Source organism: Falco peregrinus, chromosome 7 (assembly GCF_023634155.1).
Source record: "Falco peregrinus isolate bFalPer1 chromosome 7, bFalPer1.pri, whole genome shotgun sequence".
Taxonomy (NCBI): domain Eukaryota; kingdom Metazoa; phylum Chordata; class Aves; order Falconiformes; family Falconidae; genus Falco; species Falco peregrinus.
The window spans coordinates 75,475,337-75,502,326 of NC_073727.1; the positions used below are offsets into that span (position 1 = coordinate 75,475,337).

The 26,990-nt window shown below is 37.8% G+C and overlaps 1 protein-coding gene across 4 annotated transcripts; it reads right to left on the reverse strand.

The window, feature by feature from the left end:
• Positions 1-369: 369 nt before the first annotated feature.
• On the reverse strand, positions 370-24,510 carry LGSN (lengsin, lens protein with glutamine synthetase domain). 4 transcript variants are annotated; one of them, XM_027787888.2, is made up of 5 exons: positions 21,630-24,510; positions 18,275-18,464; positions 16,663-17,659; positions 6,133-6,311; positions 370-3,932 (listed from the first exon to the last, which is right to left on the reverse strand). In XM_027787888.2, the coding sequence occupies exons 2-5, from the start codon at positions 18,287-18,289 to the stop codon at positions 2,733-2,735; spliced, it is 2,391 nt and encodes a 796-aa protein (XP_027643689.1). In that variant the 5' UTR covers positions 18,290-18,464; positions 21,630-24,510; the 3' UTR covers positions 370-2,732. The 4 variants fall into 4 exon arrangements, with proteins under 4 accessions (XP_027643689.1, XP_055666443.1, XP_055666444.1 ...); XM_055810468.1 differs by lacking the exon at positions 18,275-18,464; XM_055810469.1 differs by having other exon boundaries at positions 16,663-18,464.
• Between the last annotated feature and the right edge of the window lie 2,480 nt (positions 24,511-26,990).

Below are 26,990 nucleotides of genomic sequence, written 5' to 3' on the forward strand. Positions count from 1 at the left end.
CCAGTTAAAAATACATGTAGATTTATCTTACCTTGCTATAAGATAACCTGTAGAACAACAGCTCCAGACATTTTTTATTTCTAAATAATGTTTTTTTAACTGAATTTAATCAGATAGTTGAACATATACAACACAAGGGTTAGATCTGTTGTTATTTCTTCAATGCTGTGATACAAAAGCAATATGGATAATACATACAGTATAAATAATGAACTTCATGTTCATTAAACTCAGTTACGGAAGTTCATTATATATTTTCTGTTTAAAAGTGACTGTACAGAGTGGCAGATAAATATAAATCCAAGACAAACCACAAAGTGCCTTATAAACCCACACAAAAAAAATTGTTTGAAAATTGTCATAAGTAAGTAGCATGGCATCCTACTAACATATATAAAATTAAGAGAAAAATACATTTTATTATCTGATTCTTTCATTCATTTTGCCATCCTTATAATCAGGTCCAGAAGTACAATGTAGAAAGTGAACTTAAATATCTTCTCTGTTTTCAACTTCAAAATGTGGTCAGTGTTATGACAGGGTAGGCTTATCCAAGTCCCAAAAGAACTGAAAGAGCCATGTAACTCAATTTTATAAGGTATTTCATTGAGAAGGCTGAGTTCACTCATGTTTTGTTGAATATGCTTTATTTTTAAAGAATAATTTGTGAAAAGCAGATACAGATCTAAAACTGGATTTTGGAAACTCTGGTGTGGGAATGTGTTTCTATTTTGAGATCAACTTCTAGATAAACTTTGAAATTAAAATCATTATGACCGCAGAAGCTTAAGACATGTTCCATAGCCTTTTCTGGTATAGCTTTACTTAGCCAAAGTATTTACTACCATAAAAAAATCCTATCAACCACATTAACACACGTCATACATGCAGTGTTGTGCTTTAGTACATCCTTGCCAGATGAAAAACCAAGGAAAAGCTCTTAACCCACGTGACTGTTGGGACTAAATAATGAGTATAATAAGTAAGCTGTCTGAGCAAGGAAAGAATTTTTATGGGTGTCTTCTGCCAGGAGCTTGTGAGGATGAGAGTGGGAAACAACCAGAAGAAGACAGGAGACAGGTCAGAAGACACACAGATTCCCAGAGCCCCTGAAAAAGTTGTAGGGCAGCAAAAGAGAGGCATATTTTCAGAATGGGAAGTTCAGCTTACATGCAAGGCTAGAACTGACCAATGTAAATCAGCCTGGAACAAAGAAAAACAGTCTCATGAGGTGAGGCACCCAAAAAAAAATGGGTCAGATGAGTAAAGGAGGGAAGCAAATCCACCCACCAAGCACAGACTGAAACAAGGGAATGCATTTATCATATTTTCTTAGATTATTTATTCCCTCTTGCTACCTGAGTATAAAGTGAGTTCTTCTTTGGAATTCCACAGAAAGTGTTTGTGTACCAGGCAAATACATTTCAAGTACAATACTCCATAGGGGAAGAGTGGAAGATCCATCAGTAGGCAACTAGCACATTTCTGTTCACACCTCCTAGTTCTGCAAGTTGACAGAGGCATTGGCTGAATCTTATTTTTACTGCAATGATGACTAAACACTTTCACTCACACTTTCCTACACATAGATCAAAATATTGTGACAAGATAAAGAACATCAGAAATCACAATTCATGGGGAGGTGGGGTATGAAACGAGGGTTATCTTTAATAGCAAAGGATGACAGTGGCAACAGTAATGAAAACAGAGAACACATCTAAAACCCACCTCTTGCCATTCCAAAACCTTTATTTTTCTTTACACCAGCTGCCATTTCTAATTTTATGATGAGTCTTCTCTTCCTCTGCTTTAGCCACTGTTTGCCAGTCTCTGAATTCACATCTTCACTTGTTCTTTTTGGTTTTATGTTTCTGTTCCTCTCTTCACTGTCATCTTCCTCATCCTTGATAACATTAGGTTTCCCAATAAAGTCCAGTTGGAGCTCTTAGTTCTCTGGCTTCTTTGCCCTTTTTTTCCTCATTTGCAGTACAACTCTGCACTAACCCATTAATTATCAAAACAGACATAATACCAGCTCCTTTTTTATTGCACAGTGGCCTTATACTCCTGGCTTTCTATGAACAATTCCCTCTTAAAGCCACCATTTGATTTCTTGTAGTATCGTTATTCACCATAATTCTTGCAAACCTCATTCAGCAGCAGAATTCCTGATGTATGGATTATTTTATAATCCCTCTCCTGGACCTCAGGTTCTACAGCCACAATCCTTTGCCCCTCTTTCTGCAGTGTTCATCATTCTAGCCTGGTTTATCAGATTCTTCTGGTTTAGCCACCCTTCAGCTACTGGATAGTCTGGGAGAAATCCCATAACCATGCTGAACAAGAAATTTTCCTCCTTCACCAGTTCTCCTGTCCCGTTGCCCTACCCACCCCCATTATTCCTACTTCTCTGCACTTTGCACAGTCCCATTACAGATGTACAGATGCTTGTTTCACCTCTTTCCTTCTTATCACCAGCAAGTCTGTTCACTTAAATTGAAAAAAAAAAATGTTTTTTAAAAGCCTGTTGAAGTTATTTTATGAGTATCAGCTTTGCACTGTCCTGAATGCACATGGACAATAAAATGCAGTCAAGTCACCATGTACTATACAAAGGAGAGAGGGAAATTCCCAAAGCATTAAAAACATTTTAAAATATATTTACTAATTTCAAGATTCTTAGCCATTCACTGTATGCATTTACACGGCATCACTACAGAAGAGTGCTCCTTCTAAATAAAATAACCCAGGCATTTATTCCTTTCACTATCCATTTCTTCAGTTTCTAACTCATAATGTTTCATGGCAACAAAGTATCGGATAAAAGTTTCGCCTAATGCTTCCTTAATGCATGAATCTTTCTCAAGTGCAACAAGAGCATCTTCCAGTTTCAGAGGGACTGAGGAATGTTTCAGGTCAGCAGTGTGATTTTCTTCTTGGAGCATATCATCATACCTAAGCCCTCTCTTCACTCCATCTAGACCCGCAGCAATAGTGGCAGCAAGCACCAGGTAGGGATTTGCTGTAGCAGAACTTAATTTATTCTCGATCTGAGTGCCTTTTCCACCATGGCATTTGACATTAAAGGCACAGCTGTTATCATTATATGCCCATTTTGCATTTACAGTCTCTTTTGATTCTTTACTGTATTTAGAATAAGGCTTACGGCAGCTGGTGGTAGGAGCCATCAAGCAGCTGATAGCTGCTGTGTGTGCCAAGAGACCCGATAACCAATTTTTTCCAATATCTGAGAGCTCCTCAACTCCATAACCAGCAGAAAACAAATTCTTCTGGCCATTCAAATCCCACAGGCTATGTGAAAGAGCCCCTGAATTGTAGAAACCTGATTCTGAGAAAAAGCTAGCCACATAGTTATACTTCTTAGCTACCTCTTTAATGCCTGTTCTAAATGTGAAGGCACTGTCAGCAGCATCTATGCCAAATGCTGGATGAAAAGTGATCTCCATTTGCCCAGGCCCACTGGAAGAAGAAAAGCTTTCAATGTTGGCACCAGCATAATACATTCCTTCAATGAGCTCCTGAATGAAAGTCTGGTCATGGTTATTTAGTATCGTGGCTGCAGGAAAGGATATTGTCTTCGAATTTACAACCTCAGTAATGCCATAAATACAAAATTCATAAGTGAAGGCAGAGTGCAGAGAAAAACCATTGTCCTGAAGCTGGCTCAGCTGTTTCTTGGCAATGTGCCTCGGCGAGGTCATTAGCGGGTTGCCCAGCACGGTGAAGGAATCACATATCACTCTTGCCGTCTGCTCAGTCCAGGGTAATATTCGAAACGTTGATAAATCAGGGTTCAGGATTATGTCACAATTAAAATTGGTTGCATTTATGTAATCTAATTCATTATCTTTAGGATTCAATGTCAGCTCAAGATAACTTCTGGGCATGGCAACACCGTGAATTGCTTTCTCCTAAACACAGAGCAGAATCACAGATTACCAAATGAGAAAAGAACTGAATGGTATTTTTATGTATGTAAAATATATAAAACTCAGATTCTTAGTAAGAATCATAGTATTTCTCCTGAAAGAACACTAAAATGCAGTGATCACCGAAGTGGAGAGCAACAGCCAGTTCTGTGTCGTTATGAAGCAGAACAACCTTCTACAAGATTGGTATGAAAACCCTGGCATCAAGTATCCCAAATGACCGATTTTTAAGTTTCCATAAAAAAATAAGCAAATGTTCAACACTTATTCTTGCATGGTCTTTATACAATTATGGACATCACCAGTTAGGTACAAAAGTTGCTAGTCAAACATATCTATACTCTACTAGGCTTCCATATCCTCTGAGTATTTCCTTAACATATATCCAAGTGGCCACACAAGACTCATGGCAATATGAATTCAGGTTGTGTCTTCTCTTTAAATGCCATTAACACATACCTCACTGCTTTTCAGATGCACAGTTTAACTGAAAAGTCTCACTTTCTGGACTTAATAAGTCTGGGGGTAAAATGGCAGGGAAGCACTTCCACATGAGAAATTATTCTAATGTTCCGGTGCTCCCCTGTATAGTAAACAGGATAAACCCATAGTTGTCCTTCCCCATTTGAAGACAGAGGTTCAGCTTACACAAATGAAATGTAGGTAGAACCCCAGGGGAGGACCGTCTACCTTCAAACAAGCACCTTTACAACTTACCATATATTCAAACCTTTAGCTGATGAAAACTGCAATTATGCCAAGTTCTACCAAGTGAAATTTGGCTTATGTTTACATCTTACCTTTATTCTTCTAAGGGAAAGGATCACCATCGGAGTGAGCAGGGGAGACAGAACAAACCTAGGAAGGGGCAAGCTCAGAGCTGAAAAAAACAAAATTTCGCCTATCCAGATGGAAAATTGTTGAAATACCTCAAATTGCATATGGTAGCTTCTCGTAAAATAAATACATAAATCAAGTCCACCTTCTCTTAAGTAGGTGGTAGTTTAGTGGTAGTGATTCTGCTTGTGTGACACATAACCAAAACCGCACAATACGGTGAATACTGCTCCAAGATGTCTAAGATGTCCCTTTGATACTGAAAAGGCGTTGAAGATGATTACCCTATAGTACTACCTCTCCCTCCCCCAAACCCTTATGCTCCCCCCCCCAAAAAAAAAAAGGAAATTACTCTCAGTTGCTCTGTATGCATACGTGTGTGTGTGTACATGCATACACATCTTTTTAGTGTCCAGAAATATAGACTGCCATGCAAAGTTCCAATTTGTTTAGATGGTAAGGTAAACACAAAAGCTGTCTTTGAACAAGTTAATCTAGACATTTGCAATTTGATATAGCAGCTGAAAGTGAAGTTACAATTAACCTACAGCCCCTCACAAAAACCTAAATTACTGAAAGTTCGTTTTGATAAAATCCAAATGACAACAGAGAAAATTTTATCTAGATGATAGAGTTGCAGTTTAGCAACATCTAAAAGAGAAATAACAAAATACAGCTTAGACTTCAAAAGGAATTTGAAACAAAAGTGCTCAACATTTTTTTTTGTGATCACTCAGTAAAGCTTAAAAATATTCGTAGTGATATGTGAAGTGAAAGTATGTTGTAGTTACGCACATGAAGTATCACACAAGCAATATACTGGAAAGGCTGATTCATCAAGGATACACATGGTGAGGACTGCTTCCTAATTTGATTCTTATTTCCTGAATCATTAATATGGCAAATATTACTATTCAGTCATCATGAAACCCAACGGTATTTTCTATTGTGATTGATGACTATAAAATTTCTCATAACTAAAGTGATTTTCATTCAGTCATTTTCTTTCTTTCAGTGTTTATTCTTTTCTTTTTGCAATTTACTGATGTTCAGTAGAACAAAATCCTTATAATAGATTAAATCTGAAAAGATAATTCTGAGGGAAGAGATTATTAGAAGTTCAAAAAACTGAAATTACTGGCCTTATTTAACTAGGTTACTGTTTGAGGGAACAGAGAAATAGCTGATAGCAGTAATGAAAAAAAAGTCCAGATCCCTTGGGAACAAGTGGAGGGAACAGATAATTTGTTCTAAGTTTGGGTTTCTCCCTGCACTATGGAAAAAATATAGGTTAAGGACAGGGCCATGAAAACATAAAGGTACAGCTAGAAACCAGAAAACTTACGTGAAAAAAGCGAGAAGGAACATTCTTTGATCTTGACACACCATGGAGGTCTATCGATTCAAATCTGACAAACTGTACGTTGTCCCTGGCCATCTGCTGCTTAATAAATTCAATATGAGAGAACAGGTGAAGGAGAGTTGGACCTCCGAGGCTGTTTACATCAGACTCTCTGCTGGATGCTATAAGTGAAGAGGAATGCTCACGTCAAACAAAATAATGAATGCTGGAATACAGGCTGTTCTCCTAAAAAGTGCAATAGTGGGAAACTGTGACATGGAGTGTAAAAACAAAAATAAGGAAAAGATATGGATCATGAAACATTTTTGTAAATAAACACACTTTTTTTCCCCCTGAGGACCTGTACAAAATCCCTTGGATTTTTGAATGATTGATAAACTTTTTTTCAAGAGAACACAGGGGAATCATGTAGTAAAGTCAGGAATTTCCGAGGGATACCTCAGCTGCTTCATTGGGTGCTTTTAGGAGGACAAATAGCAGCTGGATACCTATTTCCCACTGAAAGCTGATAGAATTCAGATGATATATTTCTTCAATGCCTTTGAAAAGTGCATGGATACAGAAACACGACAAAAAGGGCATTTATCTTCTACTAAACCTTTCTCAAGACCTCCTGAGGAGGACTGCAGTCTCCTCCACCACAGGCAGCAGACTTTTAAGAGAAGTTTATACATTTATTCATTTTCTGTTAAAGTGTTGTCTTCTTAACTGTATTACAGCAGCTGTGGGACTGTATAAACTTCTTGGCATGAAAGCAGTAACATCTGAGTATAACTTCTGGCATGGAGCAAAGAGCTGGGCATAGTGACTTCATCTCACAAACCTCCCTATCTTTCAGCCTGCTTTTCTTTTTACTATGTATTGTTATTATTCAAGTTAGACTACATAAGAGATTAATTTCCATTTAGCACAATAAACTAAATAGACCAAGGGTAAAATTTTATATTAAGATACGGAAAAAATGTGAAAAAATATTTCTTTCTGCATTTCTAGGAGGAAATTCCTCCATTCTTCCTGAGAATGTGATCAGATGAAATTTTGCAGAACATTCAGATCTACAATGGAAGATCACCAACAGCAACCATTCACCACCACCCTTCAAGTGGAAGTTAAAAGCTTCATGCTGAGGCACAGCAAAGGGTGGTGGGAGCACTCCCAATCTCTCCAGAACCAAACTACCCAAACTAGAGCAGACCTCCTTTAGCAGTAGCCAGCAGGCACACACACATCTTTTTGACCTCTCCTTTGGGGCTAGTAGGACCGCCAGCTGCGAGGCTGTAAGGAGGCTTTCCAGCTCACCCAGCACAAGGCTGTCTGGTTATTCCCTGAGAAGACAGCAAATCTATCCACAGTCACAGATTCCTCAAAACCTTTGCATCTTCCAGCTTCAGATGGCAAGGAGGTGACAAGGGTGCTTTAGGTCAGTAAAGTAGAAGAGGTTAAGTAACAACAGTGTTCCCTGAGGAATGACAGGTGAAAGCACAGGACAAAATTTTAAGTAAATGTAAGAGTCTATAGGAAAATACAGCAAAAATCAAAAAGGTAGAAGCAAGAAAAGAATAATTTTGTCACATCCACTTCTTCTCATGACATATTTCCCCTTGGTCTGCTTCAGCTGTAAGCTGCTTATGGAAACAGCTTTTTTCCACTGTCTTCTATGAACATTAGGGCACTATGTCCTTGACAAGATATACATTACATGAGGAAGTCCTGTTTAAATATTTTGTGTGACACTCACTCTGCTAGAGATGCTGCCAAAACACAATAGCAAGCAGGGGAGATATGTAAACTGGCCTTGTCTTGTGTATGTCATCCCAGTAACAGCTATTCGAATACCACTTCAGTCATCCCATAACGTTGTTTTACAACGCAAATGTTTACTTCCATTTAGCAGATACGACCTCTTTATGAACTTGACCATCAATTAGAAGTTTATTAACAGATAATAAACTGTGGCTATATATTAGATTAATAGAATTTTAAATTATTCTGAAAATCTTCCTACAGATTACAGTGAGTAGCATTTTCTTCAACTCCAGGGACAGAAGCCTGAGTAAAAAAGTAAAAAGCCTTTTTGCCTTTGTAAAAGCAGTGGTCCACCTCTTATTCTACACGTGTTTAATGTCCTGTGCAAAGACGGTAGATGTTTCCTGTCTACCTATCACACAGAGATTTTTATGTCTTCATATTACTCAAAGTAAAGTTTGACTGGCAACCCTTGACATCAGAACATTGTACTTTTGATGTACATTTTGCAAGTATTTCTTATAACTCCCCAAAATGTTACCTGTTAAATTTGCATCTACTGAACAAATATTTTCCAGATAAAAACATATAATACATGAAAACAACAACTTCGACTCTGACCTAAGTAATTCTTTAGATTGGTATTCCTAAGAGACATAAGTGATATTAAATCAATATCTTAGAAAAACACAAATGTGATATGCATTCATATTAATGATGCATGGATTTATTTTAAAAGTACAGCTACAAATACACTTAATTTAAAAATCTACCAGTGGTAGGTAGTTTTCCAAATTTTGTATATATCTATTATCTTCAAGCTAAAGATATTTGAATAAATGCATTAATACAGGACTAGATTATTTGAAATAACATCAAGTAACAGAATATTCCTCTAAAGTAATGTTTTTGAAGAACACTAAGCAAGCACAAATGAAATTGAAGAAGCAAGAATTTGTCTTCTCCACTTGGACTTGTTATGATTAATGACAGATACTTTTAAATGATGAGAATAAAATTTATATATTGATCTAGTATTAGTGTAAAATTAGGTTATATACCAGTCTAGACAGCCCACTAGTCAAAAGACAGATACTTATTCATTTACCATAGCCTTTATCCAAAATCTGTTAGGATCAATAAAAACACTCCTGCAGCTTTCACACACTTTTTAGAGGAAGTTCATCTTTTAAATCATTTGCAGCTTATCTTTCCCATTGAAATAAATTTCTGTAAATTGTACGGTAGATAAGAAATATCATAACTTAATACCTCTGATTTTGGAAATATAAAAAGGGATCTGTTTCTTAAATAATCTTTAGTGAAATAACTACTGACAGTACTTACTTTTTTCCAGCACAAGTCCCAAAATGTATTTTCTTGATAGCCGCTACATAAATCATGGGCAAACTAAGTCTGTGAAACCAGTGATGGCTAAAGTTTGGAAAGGTATACTAAGGAACTGAGTACTCTGTCCTTTCCCAGTCCTTACGGTCATTATCCAGAGCATTAGTTACTAGAGATAAGGTAGCTAATAAGTAAGTATTAGACAGGTCTAGCTGACTTAGATACACAGTCTAAAGTTCTTACATGCTTATGAGGGAGGACTGTGTTCATGAGTGTAACTGTTTCCCTAGCTCTCTGGGCCTCTAGAAATACTGGCATTGTTATTTTCATTTCAGAAAATCTACTTGTGGAAACATGAACGTAAGTTTCACAACTTTCTCAGATTTTGTTTCAGATTTTCAGTTTAAAATCAAATATAAATCCAGACTGGCCATCTTTCTTAAAGCAGAATGGTACATACAGATCCTTAGATATCTATATCAAATCAGTAGTAAACAGAAAAGCACATTATGTTTGTGTTTCTATGGTTCGATGTGTATTTCCCATTTAAGTTACCACTGAGAAACAATTAGTATTACTCATTTTTCTTCTGTAAGCAGTATAAATTATCTGCAAATTTAAAGAAATCATTTTACATATTTAAAAATTATCAATAACACAGAACTAAATATATTACCAAAAAATCTACAAATTTTATAGGGTTTATTATTATTTCTAGCAGAAGAGTGGCACCACTCTTGGGTTATTAATATTGAAATCATTCAAATTGCTGAAGGCAGCTTACATAAGGCTACAACAAATGGTTAACATCAGCTTTATCTTCTCAGCAATAGAAAAGTGCAACAATAGAAGAAAGTGCATGTCCCAGATCAATCTGTCTTTATCTGCTTGTTCAAAGAAATCCTTTCCCATGGTCCCTTATTAGATCACACCGCATCTAAAGCAAACAATTTCTCAGCTCTATAAGAGGTGGCTGTGTCAAACTGATGAAATGAAAAGAACGTGCTACCTGTTTCCAGGGAGTTGACAATAACACGAACAGGCTGACCTGAAAAATGTAGTAATATTGAAACTCTTCACCGAGAAACATGACCACCAATGTAACATAAGGCAGTAACAACAGACACCAGCAGGTAGACTCCAGGTACAAATCATGCCCTGGAAAAAGAGACATGTTTCCATCAGTTCTTCCCCAGCATCTTCCTCCCACTGCCTCTCCAGCAGCACCAGCTGTACCAGCCATGCTCCCTCCTGACACGACCCTGCTGCAGCCACGCCGCTGCTGCTCACCCTCCTGTCCCGTGAGATGAAGTCTGGGCACGCCTGTCCCACACCGGACCACACATCCCTCTGCTCTGAGGCACGCTGTGGCACCTGGTACTGTCTCAGTGTGGTAGGGAAATAAAAACCCTTGCGAGCATAGCAATTGGTATGCCAGTCAAGGCATCATTTCGTCACTCTAGAGCTCTCTTGGGCACTGGCTATTAACAGGAAAGGCAAGGTGTTCCCTGCAAAAGAATCTGTCTAAAGAGAACGATGGGTTTTGCAGTTCTTTACTGAAAAGGTGGTCTTGTTGCTAGGACTAGAAGGGTTAATATCCAAAGTTGTCTTAATTTCTTCTTCATCCTTGGAAATCTAATACTGAGGTGTATTGGGTCTGGCTGAGCCCCATAGCAGCCCCCATAGCGCTGTGCTCGCACAGCACCAAGGCTGTCTCTGCCTCTCCAGCCTCCCCCCTCTCACCACTAGGCTGGGGGTTGGCAAGATCTTGGGAGGGGACATAGACAGGACAGCTGGCCCAAAGTGACCAACGGGATATTCGATACCATACGACACCTACTCAGTAATAAAAGCTAAGAGAAAGGAGCAGGGAGGGGGGCATTTGTTATTTACAACATTTGTTTTCCAGAGCAACTGCTACATGCACTGAAGCCCTGCTTCCTGGGAAGTGGCCGAACATCACCTGCTGATGGGAAGCAGAGAATAACATCTTTTGTTTTTCCTTCACTTCCACATGCACAAATTTTGCTGTTGTTTCATTAAACTGCCTTTACCTTGACCCACAAGGGGGTTTTTTCCATCTTATTTTCTTCCAACCCTGTTCTGCTGAGGAGGGCGGTGACAGAGCGGTTTGGTGGGCACCTGGCACCCAGCCAAGGTCAACCCACCACATGAGGGCTCTGATGATCTATATGAATATTGACTCCCTTTATGAAAACGAATACATGGTGCTGCTGATATCCATTAGCAGTGAGTCCTACAGGGTAATCAACACCTACACTCTTCTGAGTCCTATGGAAATTCCTGTCAGTGCTAATTTAAATACATCTGCTCTTCCTTACAGGACTTTTATTTGTGTATTTAAGAACAGCCAGTCTACTTTGTTTGTACAGCATGTTAATTAGTGCTCTCCCATTTCTCTGCAAACATTAAGAGCCTCTATTTCTCAGCCCTTCTATGACAGCTTTTCCTATGCCAGATATAATTTTTAGTGGTAATATTAAAAACCTCTCTTTTCTATTCCCATCTGTTTTTTAACATGAACATGGACATAAGTACTGGGTTACATTTGAATAGTACTATTGATATGAATAGTGATCAGAGGCATTTTCATTTGAAAACATTATATAATTTACATTTCTGTTTCACCCAAAAACAGTTTTGCCAAAAATTATTACTGATAGGTCAGTAAAGTATTTGATTTCTGCAGTAAAGTAAATAAAAAGTTATTTCCTACCTCATATTTTTGCCTCTCTACAAGACCACTAACCCCTTATGGGAATAAATATGTAAGCATACCAGAAACTTATCAAAGCATAGGAGACAGTAAAAATATTTTCCTGATCTGTTCGATACTGATACTTTCAAACTTTTTTCCATCCATTTCTTTGTCTCTTGATAGTCTGCTTTCTTGATCTTAACTGTGAAGAAGGCTTTTTTACTGATATGGTCATGGAGAAGTTCAGCGCTTTTTTGTTAACTTTTATATCTAATTCAGAGACCAATGAACAGCTTCAATTATCCATGAATTATTCTTTCCAAACTGTATGACAACAACATGACACAGCTTCTCAGAGGAGCTACATCATTAAGAATCGAATAGAAAATAAGACTTTATTTCTCAATAGATGAAAGATAAAATAAATCATCCATATTTTTCAATCTTCCACGGTGTTTTATAAAAATGGCTTTTCTTTATTGAATGAGAAAATTACCATAATTTTGTAGGAAGGTTAGAAAATATTCCACCTAGGCAAGAGGATTTGAAATCAAAATATGCAGGTGTCTGAAAAAAAATTAAGGTGAGTAATACCCACTGGAACTATCTAACTAGTAATCCTAAATATGATGGATCATATGTGGCATGCCTACCTTCAAACGCAAACAGAAAATCTGGATTTAAGGAAGGAATCACCGAGCATAGTTGCATGAACAGAGGTATACACTATTGCAAGCTAGGTAGCCCCTTCTGGTCTGAAATGTTTCATCTAATTAAAAAAAAGTTCAAGTGAGAATGAGTGAGAGTGCCTCATTAAATGGGAAGCAAGGTTATCTAGGGAAAGGAAGATTTTGCACAGTATTGAAGGTAAAGACTAAACTCTTCTTGAATATGCTGTAGAAAGTGAAGCAGCTGGCAGAGACATCAAACGGAATGCATTTCACTTACATATGTCTAAACTAATTATTCTGGCAACCTTTCACTATTAATAGAAAGTATGCGTCTCCAATGGGTAGGAAGAATTACTGTGTGAATACAGGAACCAGAAACAGATAAGTTGGATCTCACCCAAAAGGGGACAAAATAGACCAGAAAGATAGGATGGAAGTGTTGTCTTAGCATTTTTATTTTGTATAGATTGAAGGGAAAAATGGAAAATCATACAGAGTCACAGAGCAGGAAGATTTCAGCTGTTGGTATGGAAGATAAAGGACTCAAGAGTTTTGATTTGCTTTAAAGAAAAATAGCTGCTCTTACAGCTTGTGAGGTAAAAAAAAAAGGAGTAAGTTGTATACAGCTCAGTTCAGAGGGAAAAGGAAAGAAATAGGCAGAAAATATGATGGTTTTTGCAACAGAACATAAGGGTAATCAAGAAGGTTTAGAAAGTAGCTGAGCTTCAGCCCTGATATGTTCAAGTTGAGTTCAAAATGTTGAAAAAGAAATATTAGAAAAAAATTCTTGAACTACAGATAGGAGATGAGGAAGGAATACAAAGGAATAATATGGCTTCAGTTTTTTTCACTTTAGGAAAGGTGCAAGAACAGCACAGATTACATAAAATAAAAGCAGAGAAGAGTAGCAAGTGAAAAACATAGTCCTAAGTAATCGCCAGTGTAAGATGTGGTTATTCCACAGGAATGACTGCAGAGGCAGTGAATATGAAGTGTCCACTTATGTCTCCTGATTGTCCACTTACAGCTCCAGAAGAACATTTCTATTTCTTTGCCGCTACACTATACTACACTACACTACTAATGCTATTTCATCTGAATTTTTATCTGAAATTTCATCTGAATCTTTACTGTTTGGAATAATCCCTCTTGGTCTCCCAAGAATGCAAGTGCTGAACAGTTTAAGAAACACCAGATTATTAACGACTACATACCAATTTGCAGAAGTGCACATCATTATCACATATAGTTATGCAAATAAAATTCCTAAATTCATGTTAGTGCAGTCAGTAGATTTGCCTAATTAACTACATGTTTCAGTTTATATCTTTCCATGGGGATGAATTAGATTAAAAGAGCTTTAGGTTCAGCTCCAGTTTCACTGGCACTATCCAAGTAATACTTTTCATACTGAACCAAGTATCTTGCATGTCTGCCTCTTTTCTTTTTTTTTTTTCCCCATGTCCAAGCACTTCTTTTACAAAAGAGCTGACAAGCAATGGACAGAATGCACATACAGTAATATTTCCACAATTTCCAATCAGAATTTTGGAAAAAATATATGGAGTTATTATTTTAGAGAGATGTTAACCACATAACTACCATGACTGGATTTCAGTCCTCTGCATTACACTGAATCATTAAAGTTCAGCTGTATGTTTAGCCTTTCTGCTGCTGACCTCTAGAGATTATCCCCTAACTGTGTACTTTTAGAACAATAAGGTGCCTTCCTGCTTTGGCCATATCTCAACACAGAGTAGATCTGAAATACAACCTCTTGTAATTTTCCCAAACATTTTGGAACAAGATTTCTGATTTGAGAAAGTTCAAATATTTGAAAACCTGTGAACTACAAGAGGCTGCATTTCAGATCTACTCAGTATTGAAATATGTTTAGATCCAAGACTTCAGGCACTTTGGTAAGTAAATATTTAATATTTAAATATTTAAAATATTTAAGATAATATTTTAGTTATAAAAATTAAATATTTATGCTTTTATCTTATCAGCCTTAATTGTCACTGGCAGCAAGGAAATACTGTTTATTCAACAGCTCACTAAAGAGTGCAGAATTTCATTTAAAACTTTCTGCTCTTAAGTTACTGAAGGTATTCAAAAAATTAAATTTCAAACACATGTATTTCTAAATAAGTAGAAAAATTTCTGTGCATTCCCTTTACTTGTGTAGTAACACAGACTGAGCCTTACAATTTGTTTGGTCAGCACAAAATAGAATCCAAACCTCATGAGATTTCTAAACTTTTGGGTTTTGATATGTTTCTGATGAGCTAAAACAGCTTTCCCCCACCTTCCTTCACAGTTCTCATCCACAGTTCTCTTACGGTCTCGTTACTGCCAGTGATGCAGAGTAGGACTAACCCAAGGTAGCTTTAGGCATGTCAGAGTTAGGCAAATAACCTAAACTAATCATCATGGGAATTCGTCCCTACTGAGTGGAAAGAAATGCCCACTTTCAGAGGTCAATTTTCATCAACGCCTAATATCTCTTCAGAGCCAAAATGTCTACCTTTTCCTACCGAACAGGTTATAAACTTGGATTAGGCACTTCACTTTAAGTGACTAAAAGTGGTTTGAAACCTCCCTGTGGGATCTGCAATTAATCTTATCAGTTCCCTGTACCGTGTAAATGGTATTATGACAAAGAATAATTATTCCTGTATTTTAAAATACATTTGCTGGGTTTGCAGACAAAAAGAAAACAGTAGTAATCTAAATTTGTCAATGCATTTCACCAGCCTTTAAGCAATGTGGAAAACCAATGTAATCTGGACAGGGAACAGCATCAAATTTAGGCTAAGAAATAATCCTCTAACCTCTTTATTCTGATAGACATGAATAGAGAGTCGTTTGAGCATGAAGTATCTTTTCAAAGCTTTATATTTCTCATGCAGTGCCATGAGTTAGCACAGATAATGTTCATGGATTTTCTTGTTTGGACTTGTTCAAATCGGGTAACACCATACTAAGAAATCCTGCTGTAGCTAACAACACCTGATATATTCAAATTGTCTGTTTCCAGAGTATGCAAAGCAATATTTCTACCCACCTGAAAGGAGACATTTAAAAAAGCAGGATAACTTAATACTGTTGTAAAAATTTAATTGCTATTATTATATTTTATTACATAGTTAATGATGGACAAGGTATTTTATCAAGATAAGAGATTCATATATCTTGTACCAGTGAGATACAGAGGGTCTGATGTAAGGGTAAAATGTAGATCCTGAAAAGCTGATAGTATGATCTTAGCCTGATGTTCCTGGAAATCTATTAATCTGATATCTATTCCACCAGCAAATTGTTGATTTTCCTGGAATAGGCACAAAACAACAAACTGCTAAAGCCCATTACATTATCATAGCTAATAGTAGCTTTCAGTTTGCTGATCCAGCTAGCCCAGAAGTATAGCTTTTACAGTTTCAAAGAAATCTCAGCCTATTAGTAGCAATTAATTGGCTCTGTAAACACTTCCAAAATGGACTTACTGAACAGCATGAAGGTAAATGGAAGTTCTCTGCCTCATTTGCTTTTCTTCCCCTACAGTTTATATGAGATGGTTGTACATTCCAGTCATCTCATAGGACAGATAATTGAAAACATCATCCCTACAAGGCAGCAATTTCCGCTGCTGGAAATGTTAACAAAAAGGAAATTTTAAGGAGCCCAGATGCCATCAGAGCTTTGCAGTGTCTACCTGACTTTTGGGAACTGTTGCCTGTGCTCACTTTAAATGACAAAATATTTCAGTTTCAGTGAAAAAGACATGACCGCTTGTGTGTGGCAGTTTTGGGCAGGCAGCTGGGATTCATAAATGCCTTATTTTAAAAAAAAAAAAAGGTCGCATAGATGTAAAGTACAACATCTGATCCATCCCAATCACACAGAAAATGCAGGTATCAATTCTCTCATGTGCTAGCTCTGACTAAAGTTTGCAGCTTAACAAAACCCCACAAAACAACAGAAATATTTTTTTTAACAGGACATCAGGTGATGTTTAAATATCCTTACCGGCATGGCCTGCAGAGGGCTCGAACGGAATATCAGGAGCTGTGTTTTCTGCATGTGTAGAAGCTGCTGGTAGTCCCAGAATCAGTTGATCCACATCACTTCCCGCTGGTTGCTGCTGATCCGACCCGGCAGAGCTGAGGACCAAGAGAGGTTTGTTCTGCTGCCCCACTCCCTCCTTGTGGAAGCTGTGGTATTTTTGATTCTCCTCTCCAAAATGGGGACTAAAAGCCTCAAAGGGCCGGCCCTGCTTGTCAGCTGTTTTCTCCCGGGGCTTCAGATTTTTCTGAGAAAAAGTGCCACCTGTCTTGCCACTGTAATGGGGCCCATAAGCAGGCAGAGGACCTTCACTCAGCAGATTTTTCAGCTCTTGCAGACTTCGTTTAGAAATGTCAGGGGCCCCCGTGAAGGACTCTGCAGTACCGCTCCCTTGTGCGGTCACAGTACTGCCCAGGGCACCCATCTTGGCCACATGAAACTTGACATCTTTTTCTTGCATCGCACCCTGTTCTTCTTGCTTACTCTCTGCCTTCTTGCTGCCCTCTCCCCTGCGCACTGCCTCCGCACACCCAGCTTTCCCTGTGCTCCTCACAGGTTGCACGCCTGTGGGCTGCTCTGTTTTAGCTGGTGTATTTATTTCCTTGTGTATTTTTCCTGCTTTTCTTTTCCCAGTGTCAGCATATTCCTGGACTTCTCGTGTTTCTGCAGACATGTCTTCTTCCATGTCACTGCCAGTGTGGGAACCGTCAAGACCTCTTCTGTCCTTTTGTACTGGAGGGAAACCAGTTGGGTTTTGAAGAGACTGGTCTGATGGTGGTTCTGAGGAACTGGTGGTTCCTTGAAGTGGACAAGGATCTGGGATTTTTGAGGTGTGGGACAGCTCCATCTTCTCATTTTCTAAAGGAGGAATGTACTTTGTAGGACCTTTGACTCCCTTTTTCTTTCTGAAACCACATATATTGTTGCCATCAACTTCATCATTGTCACTTTCAGATGTGTTCTGTAACCAGCAATAAAATATACAACCAAATAACATGCATGAATGAAACAGAACATGGCAATGGAGTACAACCACCAGCTGTTTTTACCTTGTAGCACTTCCATTACTTCTTGCTGATGGAGGTCTCTGTGGACACTTACTGATCCTCAAATTGGGGGTCAGTATTTTGATTTAAAAAGCTCTCACAGGATTCTTTTTCTTATGTTTTAGAACAAAATTGGTGAATATGCCTTCATAATATATTTAGTATTTAGTAGATATTTCTTCATAATATCTTAGATTTAGTAGATAAAAATATAAGACGTACACTGTGTGACATCATTTGTCAAGCACATGCCCTTTAAATATGAAAAAAATTATTTTAATGGCTACATTTAAGTATATTCTTGCTCATATTAAAAACATTTGTATATATAAAAGAAACTAACTGCCCTGAAACACAGAACACTGGTAACTCTTAGTATGGGGACTGAAACCTGAAAATAAACAGCTTTTAAAGGAATTTGTGGATCTAATGTGGCCAAATAACTGAACTTCCAGGGCAGTGGCCAAAAGGACCAAAAAAAACCCATATTTGAATGTGTAAACAGGAAAGAACCAGAAGATGATGTTTACCTTTATATATGGCATTGGTGTGATTTATATTGTAGTGCTGGGAGCAGATTTTTAAACAGATGAAAACATGGAGAAGGTGTAAAAAGAAGCTACAAAAATTAATCTGCTTCCATGGTCCCAAAGAATGTCAAGAAGTGTCTGGATCATCGTCCCTCCTGAGTATCCTGAACCTACCACAAGTGTGATTAATCTGATGGTGACAGGGAAAAGGACAGAAAATCAAAATCAAATACATGCAAATTTAAAAAAAAAGCAGAGATTTTAATGTTGTGTGTGATTAATTATTTTACAAATTATCAAGGTAGGCATTGAATTCTCCATCTCACAATGTCTTAAAACAGGCCCCACCATATGGTTTAACCAAAATATAAATCACTCCGTAGCCAATCACAGACTGTTACATTGCTTATGATTATCTTCTCAAGCACATATTTAAGACTTTCTAACTTAACCAGCAGTCCTTGATTTTCTTGGGTTGGGCTGGAATTAACACCTGTAAAAAGACTGGGAAATCAAAAGATATCCTCTGCATGAGACCATTCTTTACCTTTTCCACAAAGCAATAATCTGTACTCCCTCCAATTTCTGAACTTCCAGAAGAAGTAGGGATCTGCACAAAAGCAAAGTGAATGCCTGTCTAGATAAGGCAAAAGAGGTTCCTGCTGACAGACAAAAGCACGTAGAAGAAAAGGCAGAAGCGTCTCATGTGCATATGGAAAGGAACGGTTGTGTGACTTCCTTTAAGGTCATTAACACCTCCCTTATTCTATATTATTCCTCACTGTTTTCCCTGTTTTCTCATTATGTTATTTTCTATCATTATTTAGTCCAAAAATTTTCTCCTAGCACAGAAGTATTTCTTTCCTCTCTCCCTCTTGCTCTAAATTTCTGTGACATGTTGTATTTACAGCTACTTTGGGAGCCCGCTGGGGCATTGCTGTCAGTGTGGAAGGCAGCTGGCCACCAGCTCTATAGGCAGAATAATCCACTCTGTGCCTGTAACTCCCGTGCACGTATCTTGACAGTGACATGCTTGTGATGCCCACTTGCAGTCAAACACAGTCTGACTGGCTCATTTAGAACAGAAATCCTTGCTTACCCCAGTTTTAGCACTCAGTTTTTAATGAACCTGTTTCTTCATCTAAAGGCTTTGGTTTATTACCATAACACACCCTATAATACCCCATAAAATAATTCTGGGTGTATTGCTGATACTCCCCCATGCAGAATAGACCTGATTCCTACATCATTCTGGAATATAAATGTAATGGAGGAACTTCCCTGAATAATGAAGGAAACAAAACCTGCTTATAATGGACAATTAAATGGAGAATTTTAACACCTCCATTAGTAATACAAGAAAATGAATGAAGCTGTGGGAGAAACAGTAGGGGTAGAGGAACCAGTGTCTGCCAAATGGAAAAAACCCAAATAATTTTGAAATAAAAATGGCAATACATTTAATTTCTAGACGTATAAAATTAATTTTTTGAGAGAAAGGAGAGAAGAGTTCCAGCTACAAAAGCCATAGTCATTAAAAAATGTATTGTTTAATGAATTTATGAAAAATATTTTCTTAAATATCTTTTGTGGCAGGGTTGCCTTCATTAAAATATCCTGATTTCTGTTTTATGAAGTTTTCAGAGTTCTTTTGCTCCCTTTCAAAAACTTGAAACTGGTAACATAATCATAACACCATTTGCATTTCTGCTTTATAACGTATTCCTACTCTCTGTGTTCAAAAATAACTATTGAAAATTTTAATGTTTGACCCAGTTTTTGCCCATTGTCCCTATTGTATATCTCTGAAAACTATTCAGTAAAATAACTGAAGGAAAGGTGAGCACATCCTTTTTTATAACAACTGTATACTGAAGTCAAAGAGCAGTTCATGTATCAAAAGCAATACATCAGAAAACTGCCTATTCATGTAATTAACCATTCTAAATGATTTCATGAACACAAGGTACCATCTCCACATTATAATGCTTACCAAAACAAATTCCTTTGAATAGACATGAGCAGGGTAAGGATTCATCACTTGTAAATTTATTAATGGAAACATTAATTTGCATTAGAACTCTAATAACTAGTGTGTCTATAGTCATCTACAAAGGATTTATTTTCCATGAAGAAATTGAGACTATGCATTTTGATCATCGACCTGAAAGAAATACTGCACCCATTGCTCACAAACACACACATTGGTTGTTTATACCTTCAGATAAATGAAACTGTTACATTTATACAGAGGTCAACCTATGCATTACTCAAGGTCCTTAGCATGAGGCGCACTGTGATTTTGTGCAGAAGAGTGAGTCTTTTTTCTAAATAAACTCAGATATTTATGGACTTTCATTTATAAATCGTTCACAGTATTTTTTGCAGTGAATTAAACGGACTTAACAGATTTGTTGCAAGGTACAAATACAGCATCCCTTCATATTCAAGCAGTTATATGCACGAGTTATGACACAGCTTTACTTGTCTAGTTGTTTACGTAGTGTCTACCATCAGGAAAGGCCCAGTACCTGGGCAGAGGGGAAAGCATCCAGGAAATAGGACTTACAAATCATCTGTTTAACTTCTTATTTTTAGTAAGTTTTTTTTCTACAGAAGACAGGCATGATTAAGTAAAACAGCAGCTTGAAAGAGTTCCAGTGCAAGTGAGCTGGGCACAGATCATGACTTAATTTCATGGAACTCTGTGTCCTGCTGTGCTGAAAGGAAAGCAAAACAGGCACGGCACTAATATGGCAAAAGTTCTGATAATATTTTATTTCATTGCTGAATGTTCCTATATTTTTGGTGTTGTGTGGCAACAGTAACAGGAGATACTGAAACTACTAGAAAGTTCTTCTGGCCAACATCTGTTTCAGCATCATTTTTTCTTTGCTTGTTTTCAAATACAGTTACTGGCAGTCTAAGTCAGAGGTCTTGAAAGTTCTGAAATTTGCTTCTCTTTCTTAGTAAGTGAACACTTGGGTGTTGATCCAAATGTTTCTGCCAGAAGGATTAGCTTCAAAATCTAAGCACTGTGGGCCACATTATGTCACAAATCTGAGATTCAGATTTTTCTTTCTAAAGATGTATCTGATGTTAATTGTCGCTGATAGGTATTGGTACTCCCCCAAGTTCTGATTTCCATCAGGACTTCTTGCCCCAGTGCTGCAACTTGTGCTGGTACACCAGCCCCCCCTGCACTGGGGGTCTGTGCCTGGTAAGGTTTCAGTAGGGGTGGACCAGCACCAGTCCTACAATAGGCAGGAAGAGTAGGAGTGGATCAAACTTCGTTTCCCATTATGGATAATCTCAACTCATACAAATAACAGCTTTGCTTGTATTCACTAGTTACCCGCCGCATCACTTCAGGTGCACAAGAGTCTGGATGTCTGTGACAATCCACAAGAGCGTAAGGGCTCCACTCGTGCATTACAGCAACATATTAGGGCACCGTGCATATAGGAAGAGGAGAGAACAGAGGACAGTATCAGCAAGCAAGTATTTCAGCACTGTGCAGATGAAACTGCTTGCTCCACTTAACCCAATTACCTGCCACTTCTGGCATCCCATCAGGCTTCTACAGCTCATAGACATTTTCTATCTTGTGGTAACACAGAAAATGTATATGCATCTAAAGCAATTTTTCTTCATCAGTTTGTGTTTACTTTTAGGCTTCATATAAGCTCTGAAGTGGAACATTAGCTATACCATGAAATACAGCACTGCCAAAAGGCAGTTCATCTGTAAATATGCCAATCTGCAAGCTGAGAGCATTTGGAAATGCAAAGTGTTGCCTTTGGGAGGAATAATAAGCACTGAGGTTCCTGGTGTGTGAAACACAGGTGAAAATCCAAGGCGGTTCTTGAACTTTTGCCTTAGAAGGATTTTATAAGTGAAAATATATCTGTAATGTTTTACGAGGCAAACTCAGAGGCTGAGGAGGGAACCTTCTATTTTTCTCATACTTTTTGTTTGTGTCATGACCTCAGGCAAGACTGCAAACACTAATGGGTTTATAAACCTCTCTCAAAAACACATTGATAAAAAGAAACAGGGAAATGAGAAAAAGAAATGCACAGTATAGCACTTGAAAGGGGAAAAAAGGAAGAGAGGGAGTTAGTTTAAAAGATGCTCTGAGTAACCGTAGATGAATAGCTGCAGAAGGATTTCTATCAGAGAGGAAGGTGAAAGAGGCAAGATGCAACTGTAGCAGGAGCTTTTGTATATCTAATCAACAAGAAACCCCAACGTTCCTATTACTGGCTACCCAAAAAAGTGATGCAAACACTTAGCAAATTTCAGTACTGGGGTCTCAGTCACATTCTCATTTTCTCTTTTGTTTCAGATCATTAACCTATTTTAGCCACTATTTTAAGTTATGGTTAAGAAATCAAATTGTGATGATCTTCTGAGTTGTTGCTAAAGAATTTTCAAGAACAAAAGATTAATTTTGCAAAGAACATCAAAATGTCAAAATCCTGTATAACTAAGAATTAGAAAAACATGTGAAACAGAAAAGTCAAAATTACATAAGGTTTGATTGGCTGAATTTTTTATTTATGAAGAGTTAAACTGCTTCACTTAGGTTTGAATTTTTTTTCTATCATGTAAAACAATGTTTAAAAACTGAAATAAAAGGTTTCCAATCTAAAAAAACGCTAAGAATATTGTTCAAGTGATGTTGACATGTGACATTATTCACATTGTTCAGACTTCTTTCCAGTTCTATTTAAAAATCAACACAGTTTTAAAAGTATTTCAATTGCTACGAAACAGTAAGTGCAGAAGAACTCTTCTGGCCCACTCTGGCGGTTACCAGGTTACCCTTTACAGCCCCAGGTTGGTACAGTCAAGTTTAATTAATCTTTTTGTGTAGTAATGAATTTCAAAAACTAGAAGTAAATCAACAGGAGATGCTTCTTAAGACTTCACACAACAGTAACCATAAAGCAAGTATACCCATGTCCAAGTGCTTTCCCTGCCCCTGCCCCTGATAGATGGAAAGCATTACCCACCTGCTCCCCAAGTAACCAGGCAGCGAAGGAGCAGAGAGAGGGCACAGGAACAAATTATCTACTGCTGGGAATTAATGCAGCTTCATTGCAGTCACTGGAGCCACACAGATTTGTACCAGGAGCGAATCTGGCCATGGAGTCATACGCAGGACAACACAGACATTTCCAGGGAGTAGCTCCAGGCACTGAGGGAGGTTTTGGCTCTTGTGCACAGTGCTAAAAAATGTGTGCTACAGACACTGGTGGCTTGTAAGGTAGAGACACGAAGATCACAGCACATTGTCAAGATATTGCTGTGACTAATTTCTCCCTCAGTGACCTTGTTTGATGAAGTGGCTCTTTGAGAGTAATATACTGCTGCAAAAACCTCCTAGGGAAGGACCTGCAAGTGGCGTAAATATTAGGTACATGTGACTATTTTACAGTTAGAGAAGCTGAAGCACAAACTTGCCATAGGTCACAGGAAGATGTGCGGTAATATTAGGAGTGGAAGCAAAGTCTCCTTCAGCTTCAAAACTTTCAAATATACTCAAGATTATTAACGTCCTTCATGGAATGAGTTTAGCTCACAATATTGTGCCACTTATTTTCACATCTGACATCTGCCTTTATCTGCTACTCCCATCCAGAGCCTTCATACTATATATGCAATTACTAGATGAGCTTCTCAAGATCATTGGTTCCCTTGCTGCCTCAAAGCAACAGAGTTGTCTTTGTGGCAAGGTTATTTGTAAATGCTTTCCCTTGGACTATGCCACCTGCACCATGAAAAAAAAAAATCCCTAAAGTAAAATAGAGTCTCAAAATGAAGAGGCTGATCCTGCTCTCACAGTGATTTGGGACCACAAAAGTACACTGCTGGTGTCACCTCCAATTTGCAGCAATGCAAATGAGAGCTAAAAGCAGGATCCATTTAACAGTTGACTAATCCTCAGGAAGACATTTGCGAGAGAATGAACTTCATGATCTACAATAATTTTATCTCTAATTTCTATGACTCATTTCATATACAAAGATGGTCTAGGGGGCAGTCAGTGACTCAGAGTAGGTGCACCTCTGGCATATAAAGTATCCATTTGTTCACCTTGATAAGAATGTCTAGTAGCTTCAGCAAGTCTGCCCGCACTGTTACTTAAAAGCCACATTACATCTTTCTCAAAAATTTTAATGAAAAATTATTATTTAATGTTTTCACAATAAGATCTTCTGGACACTACTCAAAACAACTGGTACTTTTTCTTTTTTTCTTTTTTTTTTTTTTTACTTTGTTGAAAGTATCTATTACAAATTCAGAACCAGAATTTGTTTTAAAATGCACTCATATAGAAACTGAGTAGCTCCACTTAGATTGGTAGCTGATTCAAGTGTGCCACTTTCTAATCCAGGTCAGACTCTGGTCCACAAATTATAGTGCTTTCATCTACATTAATGAAGCCAAAGCTAATCTGTTTTCCCACAAATATTAATGGGATCAGATTTTAGACCTTTATTTCTATTACTTTTGATAATGTTATAAATGAAAGAAACAGGAAGTTTAAATGTGTTAGAGTTGCTTCCTAAAGCAAATGGGATTTTTTTTAGCTAAAACAAGAAGCTTTTCTTGGACCTTCATTTGCTTCAGAATTAGACCATGCCTAACATACATGCACATGATCCACAATGAAGTGTTCACTCACTTGAAATCTTGAAGTGGATGCAAAAGTATTTTATATCAGTGTATCTGCTCAGAAATCATCCACAGGCCGCCTCTTACCTGCTGAGTAAGATCTTCCTCTTTGCTCATGTCCACTTCATTCTAGTTCAGGTCACCATTAGAAATGGCCTAGCAAAAATCTAGTAGAAAGACATCCTGTATTTATAGGCACAGATACAACAAAGGTTACTTAAAACAGAATTGCTGTAAAGTTCTTTTCCCAGAAGGCCACACGGATGACGAACCATAAAGAGCAACCCAAACATGTCATGGCCAAGCGCACTGCTTTCTGGAACAGCGTTAAAGTAGTAAACTGACAAACACACATTATTAGCTGCCTGCCTGCCTGGAAACAAAGACAACTGAGTATAAAACTGTTTTGCTCAACTTTTCTCCTCACAAAAGGCTTTTGTCCTGTAACAAGCCATTTCTGTTCTGGAACAGAAGCTATTGTTAGGCTCCTTAGAGGTAAAACCTATATTGGGCATTATAACAGTATGTTATTGAGGCACATGGACAGGGCTTTGAAAGGCACAGCGAGCTGCAAGAGCAACACGCAGTACTAGCCTGTTATTCTAGGTGCTTACATGTTGTTAATTAATATTGATGGATCTGGTTGCATTAGTATTGGGGGAGGGGTCTTCTTTGCATTAGACCTCTAAAACGAATTCAAAGATTAGGTAGTCAAGCTTGTATTTCTTGTGCTTTTCTATTTATCAGGTTTATCATGAATTGAAAGGACTGTGTTTGACTGTCAACACATTCCATTCATTCAAGTTCCTTTAGCTGACACAACATTACAGGATGAACATATCACATATGCTTGCACCAGTCCTTCCAGACAACCGATCACTCAATAAACACAAGTAAGCATGATGCTAAAATTGGCATTTAACCTTGTAAAAACTCACATTTGGCATTTTTTTATACTTAAAAAAAATAATAATCTAGTTTGTTAAAATTATCCCATCAAAATAATGACTATGGATTAGGAGCTACAGTCCACAAAAACCTTAGGCATTGCCAGTGAAATGCATAAATACAGGTGCTGAAGTCCCAGACTGTAATCCTGAAAATCCTTCCTTGTCTTGGGGGCACTGAATGGCTACAGCTCCTAACTGTGACTGTCTGCTCAGTTTCTGTAACTACCCCTGTTCTGAACTGCCCCACTTATCACAGAGCAGAGCAGGCAATAACTGAAATTTTATTGGTAGTCAAGAAATAGGCTTACTTATAAGACTTGACATTTTGTCAAGCAGACATTAAAAAAAACAACACTTGGTATACTACATAAGACTGGGCTTCTGCAAGACAGATATGGTGGAAGGCAGCATTTTGCTTGCAGAATACTTTTTCCAAAAAATTGCCCTTAGACTGTAATCACACAACAGTTAGCACAATTGCACAGATCCCTCTTTTAGGCAAACATACAGGTGTCATAAACCTATAACTTGCCATGGCAGAGTTGCTTGTGAGTCTACACTGTGATTTTTGCATTTTGCGTGCAAGCATGAACAACCCCAGCTCATAGTTTGGAAAGGACACTTCAGGTTAGAAATCTCATTAATAAGAGCAAGAAAAATATTCTTCACAAGAGTGGCCAAACACTGGAACAGGTTGCTCAGAGAGGCTGTTGGATCTCCTTCCTTGGAGGTATTCAGAACTTGACTGTACAAGTCCCTGAATAACCTGATGCAACTTCAGAGTTGGCCCTGATTTAAGTGGTGGATAAAAACAGATGCTATCCATACTAAATTATTCTATGATTGTACATCTGATTCATTTATACATATTTTTTATTAACTTTGTTGCATTTTTGCAAGTACAAGACATCTCTACCATACTCTGTGTTCTGTTCTACTCAGAACAGAACACAAAGAAAGAACAACTTGTGTCTTAAAAAGTGTAGTTTTGAGGCACCAGTCTTGCAAACACCATTAGTAATGAATATTCTTTCTTATCAGCCCTGGAAGGATCAACTATTTCCATCTCAAGTGCCTCTTAG